The 12,640-nt window shown below is 43.9% G+C and overlaps 1 protein-coding gene across 4 annotated transcripts in view; it reads left to right on the top strand.

The window, feature by feature from the left end:
• The window catches only part of sema5a (sema domain, seven thrombospondin repeats (type 1 and type 1-like), transmembrane domain (TM) and short cytoplasmic domain, (semaphorin) 5A), a 127,780-nt gene that overhangs the window by 104,180 nt on the left and 10,960 nt on the right, over positions 1–12,640 (top strand). For all 4 annotated transcript variants that reach the window (XR_004612334.1, XM_034572537.1, XM_034572535.1 and 1 more), the window contains 3 exons: positions 8,951–9,160; positions 11,489–11,659; positions 11,957–12,112. Coding sequence is in view for 3 of the 4 variants with exons in the window: in XM_034572537.1 (XP_034428428.1) it covers positions 8,951–9,160; positions 11,489–11,659; positions 11,957–12,112 (537 nt within the window). In the remaining variant the exon portion in view is untranslated. The remainder of the gene's footprint in view (positions 1–8,950; positions 9,161–11,488; positions 11,660–11,956; positions 12,113–12,640) is intronic.

Raw genomic sequence — 12,640 nt, 5'->3', positions numbered from 1 at the left:
CAAATTGTGATTTGTGAATATGGGCTATACAAATCAAATTTGATTGATTGATTGACTTGGAAAGAACATTAGTTTAAGTTAAGTATAAGTTGAGAAGATTGCTTTTGCAGCTGTTGTCAGAATAATTCATCCATTTCTTGAACTTTTACTCTTGTGTTTTGAAAAGGTTAAAACAAATACATTGAATCACTCTTTCTACAATACAACTGTTTAGCTTGAGAAGAAACCCAAGGATTGACAGGCCTGCTTTGTCTGCTTACAGTTGTGTAGTGGTGTGTATATGCAATAATAAGGCATTTACCCAGCTCTGGGCGAGGGGTTAAACTATATACCTTCCCCCAAATAGCTACAGATACGTATCAGTAGACTTCTCGTGTACTACAGGTAATCATGCAGTAATTTCTGTCATTTACTGCGAACAGGAGTCTTTTGTTCACCAACTTTAGCCTTGAGGGCAGTGCGTCCCCACGGGCAGCATAAGCACCCTGCTAAATCTGCACCAATCCTCAGGAAAAGCACTGCCTGAAGGACAAACACAGGGAACAAAGAACTTGTCTCCTGATGTTCCATAATCCACAAGCTCCGCAGCTCACGCAGCTATGAGGCGAACAAGCGAATGTCGTCTAACAATAAACCCACCGACAACAATTAAGAGCTGGAAGGAAAAATATCTGCAGAAGGAGACGATAAGGCAGACATGAAGTTAGACACTGCAAACCCACAGAAGGAGTGTGTTCATCAGTGCTGGAGGAAGTAGTTAGATCCTGAAAGTTGAAGTTCTTATAATAATAAAAAAACTATTAGAAATAGTCAAATGTGTGACAATAATTATAATAATAGTCAATATAAAACTATTTAAATGAAGTAGAGATACAAAGTTGGCTAATTTAGTATATAGTAAAAGTACCCTTAACCTACACTCAAGGACTTCATCTACATAGTTTCACATTGCATTAAATTAAGTCAGTAATGACCAGGGAACGTGTGGGGTTGGAAGGTGAGATCTATTAAAGCTACAGTGTACCTACCTTCCTATACACCATTACATCACCGCAAAGCTAGGACTATAAAATACTTGTTGGGTATTTTTTTAGGGAACCTTAAAGGAGACATATTCTCCTCATCCAGGTAAAATTTTTTTAGTAGGATTATTACTTGAAAAAGTTTACATTCTCTAATGTCCAAAAAATGCATAACTTTTCTTATACTGTCCACTGCTGCAGCTCTTCTTTTCAGCCTCTGTCTGAAACACTTGGTTTTGGCTCCTGTCTCTTTAAGGCCCCCGCTCCCGGCCCAGTCTTCTCTTATTGGCCAGCTGGCTCACTCCTTGGTTATTGGTCAGCTGCTTCCAGCTCGCGTGGGTAATGTCCACCTCTGCTCTCGCTTTACCTGCCTTTGTTCGGGGGCATGTCAGACTATGCAAATGTGGGGCATTGTGCTGCCCTGTGACGCTACTTCCACCACTAACAAGGCATTTAAGGAGCCTCAGGAGCAGTTTTATCAGTGGAGGAGAGGAGCTCCCTTTACCCCGGACCAGAACTTTTACTTACACAAAACCCTGTAGAACACACTAGAGGGTATAAAAACGGAAGAAGCATCATAGGTCTCTGTTGAAGTAACCATCACCACCATAATCGAAAATTACAGCAGATGGAGTTCGCTCTTGTCCGAGACCTCACACCAGCTGCCTGTCTATCATGAGTCAGCCTGCAACATAAAACTTCTGTTATTAGTCTCTCCCTCTGTTGCCATAGGGCAGCTCTCTGCACCAATTGACCATTGCATTGATATTTTCTTCAAAGCTGCACGTCAGTGAAACAGATATTCCCGTCTTATTTAATCGATATCTCTACATAATGTGAAGCGTTAATAGTTCGGCGATGCTGCAGCAGTCGTAAAAATTGAGCTTAAAAAGGTTTAGAAATTAAACATTTTTTTTCCATTCGCATCTCACAAAGACAGACGCACGCAGAGAAAAGAAAGCAGTGGAGAGATGAAAAGACATTTCTACGGGAAGGTTGTGAGTTTGTAATTTTACTGGCTTGTGTCGGTGAGTGATGGCTTTATTTTTCTCCCAGGGAGAAATGGTGGCGTGTCAGCAGCCTGATGTGTTTCACTTCAGCTGATCTGGTATCAAGGCCAGGGCTTTCTCATGGGCTACAGATTAGTTTCTTCTGCACGGATGTCGTGAGCAGACACAGTAGACACAGGACAGTGCTGAGGGATGTCTCTGACGGATGACAGCCATTCCAGTGTCCTTATTGTTCCTTCTGTTTCCCTCTCTCTCCCTACAGTCGACACTTTCTCGTTTACAGTGGCCGCACTGGTATCAAAAAAACAAGCAGAACTTCTGGAGCTAACAAATGAATAAGTTTATGTTATACACTGCATGGTTGCCTATAGGAAACCATGACAGAATATCAAATGTGCAGGCAGGTTTAGATGACCATTGAAAAGAGAATGACATGTATTTCTTATGAGATAAGTCAAGGTTGGGGCAGAAAACTTTTGAAGTCGGTTATTAGCACACATGTATTTCAGTGAGAGACCAACTGGAAAGGTACCTCACAATATATATTTCTTGATATAGAAAAGGGCTTTGGGGATTTGACTTAATTACTCTAAGTCTTAAATTATGAAATTAAATAATTACTTACTAGGTCTTGCATATGTTTAGGTCGTAATCATATTAACATTCATTCAATGGTTCTTCCATAGTGCTATGAAATTAGATTTTTGTTTTGGCGGCATGCATAGTTTGTAATGTCCCCGTGGGCAGTCGTTCTTTTCTCACAAATGAATGCAAACTGTAATAAAGCTAAAAACAACCAAAGTGGAACTGATAACTAACATCCTGGTCAGAATTCATTGCAGTGAACTCAGCTTGGCTGTGGGAACGATTGGAGATAACTACTGTCTCTGCCTGAAGTTTGCATGATAATGTGGCGAATCAAGCGTTATTCTCTACTAGGCTACTTCACCCTATCTTCAATTATGGTAAAGTGTAAGTAATTCTGGGACTGTGACATTCCTTCATATGTCATACTCGACATGGGTCTTGATTTAATTAATTATGGTCTTTATAAGGTCTTAAAAAGCTTTAAATACGACTTGTTGAAACCTGCACAAACCCTGGAGACGAAAGGACATGATGAGTCGAGGCTGGTGATTGTGGAGGTGGAGTGAAGCCAGCAGGTGGATAATGGAAGCTGTCGGCTAAATCTCCCCCAAAAATCTGAAGATTGCCATAATGGGGGGGGGGGGGGGGGGGGGGGGCAGGTGCAGATTGTGAAGTCTGAAGTCTGAAAGACAGGCTCACTCACAGACGGACAAAAGACTGATTTTAGAACCAAGAAACATCTTCCTTGTTGAAATTCTGCCAAATCGTCATTGGCACAGAAAACAATGTGTGGGTGTGTTTTTACTTTATAAAACAGAAATGTGCACAATAACCATACATGGAATAACACTATAAAATACATTGTGGTATGTGACAGTCATTTAGGTCATATATATGTGATCCTTCTCTTCACTCCGTCTGCCTTGTCCAATCACTACCAGGTCACCTAATCTGGTGATTTTAGGTGTTGTTGACAAGATCTTCCCTTATATGTTTCTCTCTGCCTGTTGTGTACATAGCCCCTGCCCTCTCTGAGATGACTGTCAGACAGAGTTCAAAACCTTGTTGCAATTATCCTTTACACCACATTTGTTGGATACAACTGGACTGTCAATAACCCACTGCCTCTTTCACCTGTGCCCCCAGTAAAGCATTCAGTGGCATAGATTTTGGTGACATCGCGTCAACATATTTGCAACCCAGCGTAGGCGATTTCGTTTTTTTTAAAGCAACACTGCCTGTCAGAAAATGAAAATCCACTTTGTTGGCACAAAGTCACTCAGCGGTTCCTGCAAGAAATCCTGGCTCTGAGCTCTTTCAAAAACATTATAGCAGGAGGTTTTGATGGCATCTCTAAACAATAAAGATTAACAAAACTTTCTGTTCTCACACGTCAGGATTTAGTGATGTGCTAAGCTCATCGTGAGCTGTCTTTGCCTGTCTCCTTTCCAACCCTGGTTGTCTTTCCTCTGAGGTCGACCGGATGCTGCGTCTCTGCAGAGAGCTGCGCTGTGGTTTTTACCAAGCGGACGGAAAAAAGGCTGTTTCGTTGAGGGAAGCAAGTTTCCTTTGGCAGAAAAAGAAAAAAATCTATCTTGTTTTTATTGTTTGTTGGCAATTTCAGGGTCGTTGGAGTTGAATCATTCTTTTGAAAGGACCTGCACTTATGCCAAATATGCACCTAAAGCCGACCACAGCCAGAAGCGCCATCTGGTATTTTGTGTTACCTGTGATTGTATTGGCAAGAGGGATAGATGGAGAGAAGCTTTTTTTTTTATCATTTATATATTTCCTATTTCTGCTTTGTCCACTTAAACACAAAGCCGGTAACAAGAGGGTCCACTTGAACCGAGGTCAAGTTCAACATCGGTCAGTTCTTACTGGCAGAATATTACGTGAAACAAAATAAAGAGCACCAGTCGTTTGCTTATTTAAACCCGTTAACATTCATCTGCACCTAATTCACATTGTTCCCAACAATTTTCTAAAGCACGCCATTAACTTATAAACTGATATTCCACCCTCCAACCAGCTGCTGCTCTCTCTCCATTTTCACCACAGTATAAAAATGAACTTGCAGAGAACATGCATGTGGAAGGTCATCCACAAACATGCAGGTGCTTTCACATCCTGGCCAAAGTGGTGTTATTGGAGCAGTTTGGAGCAGGAGGGACGATTTTCAACTCCCCTTCGTCGTGCGTCATATTGTCAAACATGAACTCAAACACAAAGAATTCACAATCGTTGATATTGTGAACAGATACTTCTTCTTTGGTAATGACAGAACATTTATGTACACTTTATCGCCACCTACTGGCCCGAATACGCTTGTTTGAGCGTCTGTAGTCGTGTTTGTGTTTCTCATCTGAAAGGAGATGTTTTGTAAAAGGCAGCTCTTGTTTTAAACGGAGGTCAAAATGTCAGTTAAAAAAAACGTGCAGAAGAGCTGGTTAGGCCTCATTCAGATGTTGGCAGTGATGAAAACAGTGTGTGCTTTGAAGTTAATGGTGTGGAAATACAACTTAAATGGAGTTTAACCAAGGCAACACACTTTTATTTAACCAGTAAACATCACAGAGTCGACTCGTATAGCTCTTTGTTGCAGAAGGTCAGAGATTCTGCATCCTGTCCTTGAATTCTTTTAAGTCCTAACATTACAGAGAGACAGTGAATAAAAACCTCTTCAGTCCAATAACAGTATGAAAGTGTAAGTGTAGGTTTGCATGTATACCCTTGACTATTTGTGCATCTGTGTTTCTGTACATGCACGAGCACTGAGCAGTGACGTTCTTTAAGTTTGGGCTTTTAATTGCACATTTACAAAACTTTTAGTTGGCTCCGACAGGGTCTCTGAGTCGAGCGTTTCTTGGCAGATCTCCGGGCGGCTCAGAGAATACTGCTGTGACACTGCAAGCACCTACAGCTGCTCTGTGGTTTTGTAATCCATGACGTAAAGTATGCGAAAACAGCCGCACATTTTTAGATACAAATATGGACATTCAACATCCAAAGAAATTGTTTTCCTCCACAGGGAAGAGAGTAAATGAGGAGGTAGAGGGAGGAAGAGTAATGTGTCGTTGAGAATCTAGGACAAGCTGGCAGAAGCACTTCTCCACTTCTTTTTTTTTCTCTCGGTGTGGTCCAGCGTTCAATCTTGTGTCGATACATCTTTGTTCACACATGACAGTGTGTCTCCCTTCACGGCTGAGGGTTAGCGATTTTTCCACATCTCCGTATCTTGAGCTCTGTTCTGTCATGCCAGCTTGGACCTGGAGGGTGTTGAAGTGGCAGCGAGAACACCCGGCAAATCACCCGGCTCAACAAAAAAAAATGAATATCCTGTTTCATTCAGCTTTTATCTCCTTTTTATTTGCAGTAAGTGACGTATCAAAAAATAAGGATCAAGATCAGATCAGCGTTTCTACATCTATCTAGTTTGTCTGCTGTCAGATTAGTAGTAAATTGTTCAAACTGAAGCTGCATATTGCAACACTGTTGTGGTGGCTGAACTGGGGGAGAGGGAAAGGAGATGCAGAGTTGAAAACGACAAACGCTGAAATATTGTGCCTTTGGAGCCAGATTCTGCGCAGTAGCGATTTGGTGATGGAGGCGCAGTAGTGAGGTCTCGACCAATTTTGAGTCAGTCTCAGCTGTCAATCATGAAGTGTCATCCTGTTTTTATGTCATCAAACAACAATGAACATCTGAACAAACGTCATTTTGATGAGAACAATTTAAATGACTATTTAAATGACAAAAATACAAAATTATTTGACATGAACTTTTTAGTTTGGTCCATGTCCCATCCACTAACATGGAGGACATAGGATTTGATGGGCTGGGGATCTTCGGCTTCACTTTTAGGATCTGTCATGTCGTCAATCATTATATACAGTCTATGATCATCAAATACATATATATAAATATACTGACACCGATGTGGGGGGAGAGACATCGGCCATGATAAAACACAAACACAACCCAGGGTCGTAACACGTCTGTACTTCTTACAGCAGAGTTATCTCTCCGGTTTGCAGATATCATCTTATCACCATCTCTGCCTCTATCTCTCTCCCCTCTCTTCTCACGTCTTTCACTTTGAGCATGCACCCCTGTTAGATTGCACAGCATTGCGTGTCTACGAGTCCCGATTCGTCTTTTTTCCCACTCTTACGTCTGTATTCGCTCTCTCTCTCCTTCACACGCGCACGAAAGTTCACAAGTTTGTTTACAGTGTGTTTTGCCTTTGAGCAGGGTGTGAGGTTGAGCACAGGGAGGGAGGGAGGGAGGGAGGGAGGAAAACTTTTTTTTCCGTGTCCTAGTTTCTTTTGCAGTGGGGACTACACTGGATGTTTGCGCTCTGCCCCTCTGTGTTTTGGCTCAGCCCAGCTCGTCAGGAGACAGAGGATTAATTCTCCCCGGCAATGTGCGGATCGATAGATTCAGTCGCTACCTATTTAAGAAGGAGGGTACCACGCTGTTTGTTTTGGTGATGGGATGGCAGAACCCTGCGAAGTACAAATTAACAATACCCACAGTGTATTAAAGAAGTCTCAGGCCAAAGCCTTTGTGCAAGCAAAGTGAGCAAAGCACGGTGTGTGTATTGTGGGGAATTAGCATAATGATGTGTAGATGTTTGCATTGGTATATCCCTGTATTGGGGTGTGCATTGACGTTTGAGCGTTTGTGCCTGTGTCCGTGTGAGGTTCTTATCACGTGTGTTTAAGTGTGCATGTATGAGAAGCATGATTAGGAAGCGATCCATTGCCTTCAGGGCAGAAGTGCAGTCTCTTGGGCTACAGATGGATTGATAAAGAGCACGGGTCACAGCTGCAGGCGGGGCTGTCCGTGCCGCTGACTACTCAGAATCGATAAAGAGCGGGGGCCTCGGCGGGGCCTGTCAGCTCTCGGGCCAGCTTGATGCCGCCGCGAGTCGGCCCCGCGCACTGCCAAGGTCGGCCCATGGTTATGAACAGGTCGAGGATTTGTGTCAGGTAAACACACTGTCCTCACCCTGAGAATACAAAGCAGCGGCGTCACAATAACTGTCAGTGAAAGGAGCGCGCTGACAAAACAACAAGGCCAGGTTGGAGGACGGTGAGAGACAGAACGAGGCAAAAATCAAGGGAATGTTAATGTGAAAGGAAGAAAGAAAGGAAAGGAGGAGATGGATGCAGAGAGGCTAAATGAATTATTATCACTTTAAGTTACTAAGGTTTATTAAGTGCAGCACCTTTAACAAAGTCAAAAAGTGCTTCACAAAAAATATAAAATACAAACTAATCTGTTGCATAAAACTTCTGCATACATATACATAAGACATTCAATGGAAAATCAGACAAAAGAGAAAGTTCACTGCAGAGTGGTCGAGTGGTGAAGCCTCAGCTGTCCAGACGTGCCTCCGCTGTCCGTTTCAACAAGATAAAAAAAATGCTCTAGCCTCTCTCCCTCCAAGGCAAAGTGCAGAACGAGTGTGGGAAGAGAATGACGCAAAGCAGAAACGGCACGGACACAAAAGTCTTGCATTATAATCTAAAAAAGCCAGATCACAGCCCAGTGTGTTGAATGAGTGAAGCATCAGAAAAGTGCCTGGACGGTGACTGTAATTTCACTGGATTTGATTATTATTCTCCCAAACAGAAGAGCTCACGCTTTTCATTCAAAGAGGGCCAAGGGCTTTCTCTCTCTATCTCTTCTTCTCTGTCTCCCCGTTCATCTCTCTGTCTTCTCACCACGAGGCGAATTTCCACAGCGCTGATTAAGGCACGCAGTAATTAGAGTTTAATAGAAATTACGGTTTCATATTTCATTAGGATTCCTCTCTGCTCGACTCATTCCAGATGAGAGTACACAGATTAGTCAGCTGATGTAGTTCGATGAGCGAGCGTGTTGGCAGGACACTCTCAACTGAATCTATCTATCTATCTATCTATCTATCTATCTATCTATCTATCTATCTATCTATCTATCTATCTATCTATCTATCTATCTATCTATCTATCTATCTATCTATCTATCTATCTATCCATCTATCTACTAAGATACAGCATGTTCTTGTTCTTTCAGCACAAATCAAGCTGAAGCTTTTAGAAGCATCTCCCAGCTGCAGGCATTCGCTCTCACCAAGAGCTGTTATTGACTCTCTGTCAAACAAATGCACACAGTGAAGTCAGGAAACAGGGACCGGTATCTTCCATGTTCCTACAGAAAACAACAGGAAATGTGGTTATAATGTTGAGATACTATTCACGGGAGATACTGTACTGTGGTACCTGTTGTCTTGACAAGAGTGTCATTATTGTTTTTGTCCGATCTTCTTGTACCGAATAGGTGAGGTGCTCCGTCTCGGGAGGATGTCAAGCCACAGTTTGAACGGCGGATGGTCGTTATGGGGTTCCTGGTCCCAGTGCAGCCGGGACTGCAGCCGGGGGATCCGCAGCCGGAAGAGGACCTGCAGCAGCCCAGAGCCCAAGTATGGAGGTCAGACCTGCCTCGGGGCGGCGCAGGAGTATCAGGAGTGTAACATCACCCCCTGTCCAGGTAGGAAACGCACACTAAAGACGTTTTCAGACATTAATAGGGTATGGACATTAATAGGGTATGGACTTTTGTCTGGCGTTTGCCTGTCACATAGGAAGAATGCAGCAGTTGGCCCGCATCACCAAAAAGCTCCAGATTGACATCTTCGTTGGTGTCTTCTACATTCATTGCACCCTTTCGAGAGATATTTGGATTCTTTATGTTTGTTTTTTTGTGTTTGAATCCTTCAGAAAATCTCTGTATTCTCAATCAGACATTATTTGTTGAATAAAGCACAGCAGGATGTCCGGAGCCTCTGGTTCAGACAGTGCCTTCTCACATACAGCCCCCCTGGATAGTTTCAGGAGATTACCCGGAGTTCAGGGCATTTCTGAAAGCAGCTACACAGAATGCAGGACACTTATTCTCTGCAACATAAGAACACCTCCATGACCAGGAGTCAATTGCTCCACCTGCTCTCTTCCCACTGCTCCAAACCAAACTCGAGCTATGTTTTACTTGATTAATAGATAAAGAATTAAACTGGCAAAATAACCCACCGCATCACCAGGAATAACAAAAGAAATCAGCTGCAGATAAGAAGTATGACGAAGACCCCAATTTACACCAGGAATCAAAGAGAAAATCCCTGTGGTGCTTCAGCGTGTAATTACATCGCTGGGTAATTATGCTGCCAGCTATGGGAGGCCTTATTCTGTTGTGGAAAGCCCTGAGACAATGCATTTTCAACACAGCTCTGGTGGAAGACGGCAAGAGGAACCTTTTCTAATTAAAAGAATACTCTGTCTGACAAGGGGAGTAAGCTGTCTAAATGGAAATCCAGTGCTTAGTTTGGCATAAAGTAAACCCGGTATCCAGCGCAGGCGCCAAGCAGACAAGCAGGACGTTGCCTCAGATGATTATTAATCAAGCCCCCTGGAGAAGGGTTTAGGTATCCCTCTAAAAGCCTGGATCTTTGTGTCGTCTTCAGCACCCCCCCCCCCCCCCCGCGCCACGCAATCCGTCTTTATAAACGGTGCCATGCTGTGAGCAAGCGAAAGAGACAGACTGAACGATCATCAATACTATTTTTTACAGCCTGTTAATTCATTCAGTAGTAGTGCACGGCGTTCCGCTCGCCAGCAGCTTTGAGCGCAGCCGCTAATAGGGTTCGCTGTTATCAGCTGTGAGCCCAGACGAAGACTTGGGATGGATCTGAGAGCATCAGATTTGCTTTATGCAGCGGCGCTCTGCCTGTATGGTCGCCACAAGGGCTCCTCTTAAAATGTTGAGCAAATGCACTTTGATTTTCCCTGCGCCGCATCACTATGCTAATACAAGTACCCATACTGGGACGTAGGCTGTATTAATACTACTTCTACAGTACCTTGATGAACAACTCTGCACTCCTGTCCCCCAAAGGAACCGACTTAACCCAGCCTGAGTAGCAATGAATACTAATACATACTCAATTAGCACCCCTCTGAAAGTGAGATATTATTTTGAGGCATGCAGGCCGTGCCGGTAGACCAATTGTAAACCTCCTATGGCTAATCCACTGCGCCTTTTTAAAATGCATTAGCATACTGTGAAGGAGAACGAGAGAGAAAGGTGTTGTGCCCGCCATCCGTCTGCTTTGGAAACAAATGAATCTGTGTTTTTCTTGCATCTGTGCCTGAGATGAGACGATCCGTCATTGAGGGCCAGGTATCGACTTATGTGTCGCTTTGTGATAGAGAAATTACGCTGAGATGACAAAGAGCATCGGCAACTTCAATTACCTGCACGCCGCTGCCAGCCATCCTCGGGTCTTTAAAAGCAAATCTCAAGTGGTTCCGAGAAGGAAATTTCTCTCTGCCACAATGAAGTGAGGTTTTATTCAGATGATTGGTGGAGGATATTTACGTCTGTTGTGATTCATGGACACAGATTGCCACCATTTTATTGCTCTCTTTTCCCTTTTTATTTCCCCCCTTTCTCCTTTTAGTCATGTATTTATATGTTTTGTGTGTGTGTGTGTGTGTGTGTGTGTGTGTGTGTGTGTGTGTGTGTGTGTGTGTGTGTGTGTGTGTGTGTGCGCTGATATTGTCCTGGATTTTCACCTGCTTTTATCTGTCACTTTGCCACTTTGCACAAAATGGAGGGAAGATGCTTAGGAAGCCACACATCCACAGTTAAAATATTTTGAAACGACGTCCAATCACTTGATGTTCAGAAGAAATGTGTCTTTTGAATTGAGCTGCAACCCGATTCCTAGAAAACGTGAAAGCCCAAGGAACAATTTTCTCCTGTCTTACGTCACTTACTTAAGTATGATAAACAATTTAACTCTTGATATTCTGGGTTCAGTGGATGGCAGCTGGTCGTGCTGGTCTTCATGGTCCAAGTGCTCCGTGACGTGTGGAGGGGGACACTACATGCGGACGCGAACCTGCAGCAACCCCCCGCCGGCTTATGGAGGGGACATCTGCCTGGGCCTACACACTGAGGAGGCACTCTGCAACACACAAACGTGTCCAGGTATTTACACACAAACACACACACACACACACAGAGAGCACACACACCTCAGTGTTAAGCAGCTTAGAGCCCCAACGCGGCCACCAATCCATCACAGGTCCACTGCTTATTTTCTTTACTCTCTGTCGGCCCTCATGCATGACTAATATGCAGGTGAGGGCACACAAACATATGCAGTGCGCACACACACACACACACACACACACACACACACACACACACACACACACACACTGACACTAACATATGGATACACACCAAACAGACTGTGAGATATGCTGTCTTTGCCATTTCCAGAGAGCTGGTCCAGCTGGTCCGAGTGGTCCCACTGTGACTCCAACGGAGCCCAGCTGCGTGTGCGTCACTGCGATGTCCTGTTTCCCACTGGAAACCAGTGCTCGGGAAACACCAGCGAAACAAAGCCATGCTCTCCTGACTCCAATTTTATACCAGGTGATCACAAACACACACACACACACACGCACACACACACACACACACACACACACACACACAGTAGTTTGTAGTTGCCCATATGAGCCCACACATGCTTCTTCTCTTTAGTAATGTCTTGGCCACTCATGCATGTAGTTTAAAAACTCACACACGTTCTGCACCACCCACCACCCTATGCCCACAGCGGTACTTCATTTCATTTCAAAGAATCCTGCGATAATGAAATGCACTATTGATCCCTGGGAGGGACTGATCTCAGGTCAGGGGTCAGGTTCAGCGACAGGACAGCACTTTTGGGGATGGTCGGTATTAGTGTCTTGCTCAAGGACTCCTGAGTGCGGCAGATGATTACATGGGGGCGTGAACCCGGGTGCCACACTTAAGGGCAGCCTGTCTGCTCATTCCAATAATCCTGCTGCTATATTAGTTTCATTATGAGCCTCGGTGTCTTGTCAGGCCACGCAAAAGCTCCTACGGCAGCACTTTTACTTTTTTCAAATGTTGGAGGAGGACGTGGCTTTTATA

This window comes from Hippoglossus hippoglossus, chromosome 20 (assembly GCF_009819705.1).
Source record: "Hippoglossus hippoglossus isolate fHipHip1 chromosome 20, fHipHip1.pri, whole genome shotgun sequence".
Taxonomy (NCBI): domain Eukaryota; kingdom Metazoa; phylum Chordata; class Actinopteri; order Pleuronectiformes; family Pleuronectidae; genus Hippoglossus; species Hippoglossus hippoglossus.
Note: the sequence above shows the minus strand (reverse complement) of the source record. Positions and strands in the feature narration are given on the sequence as shown.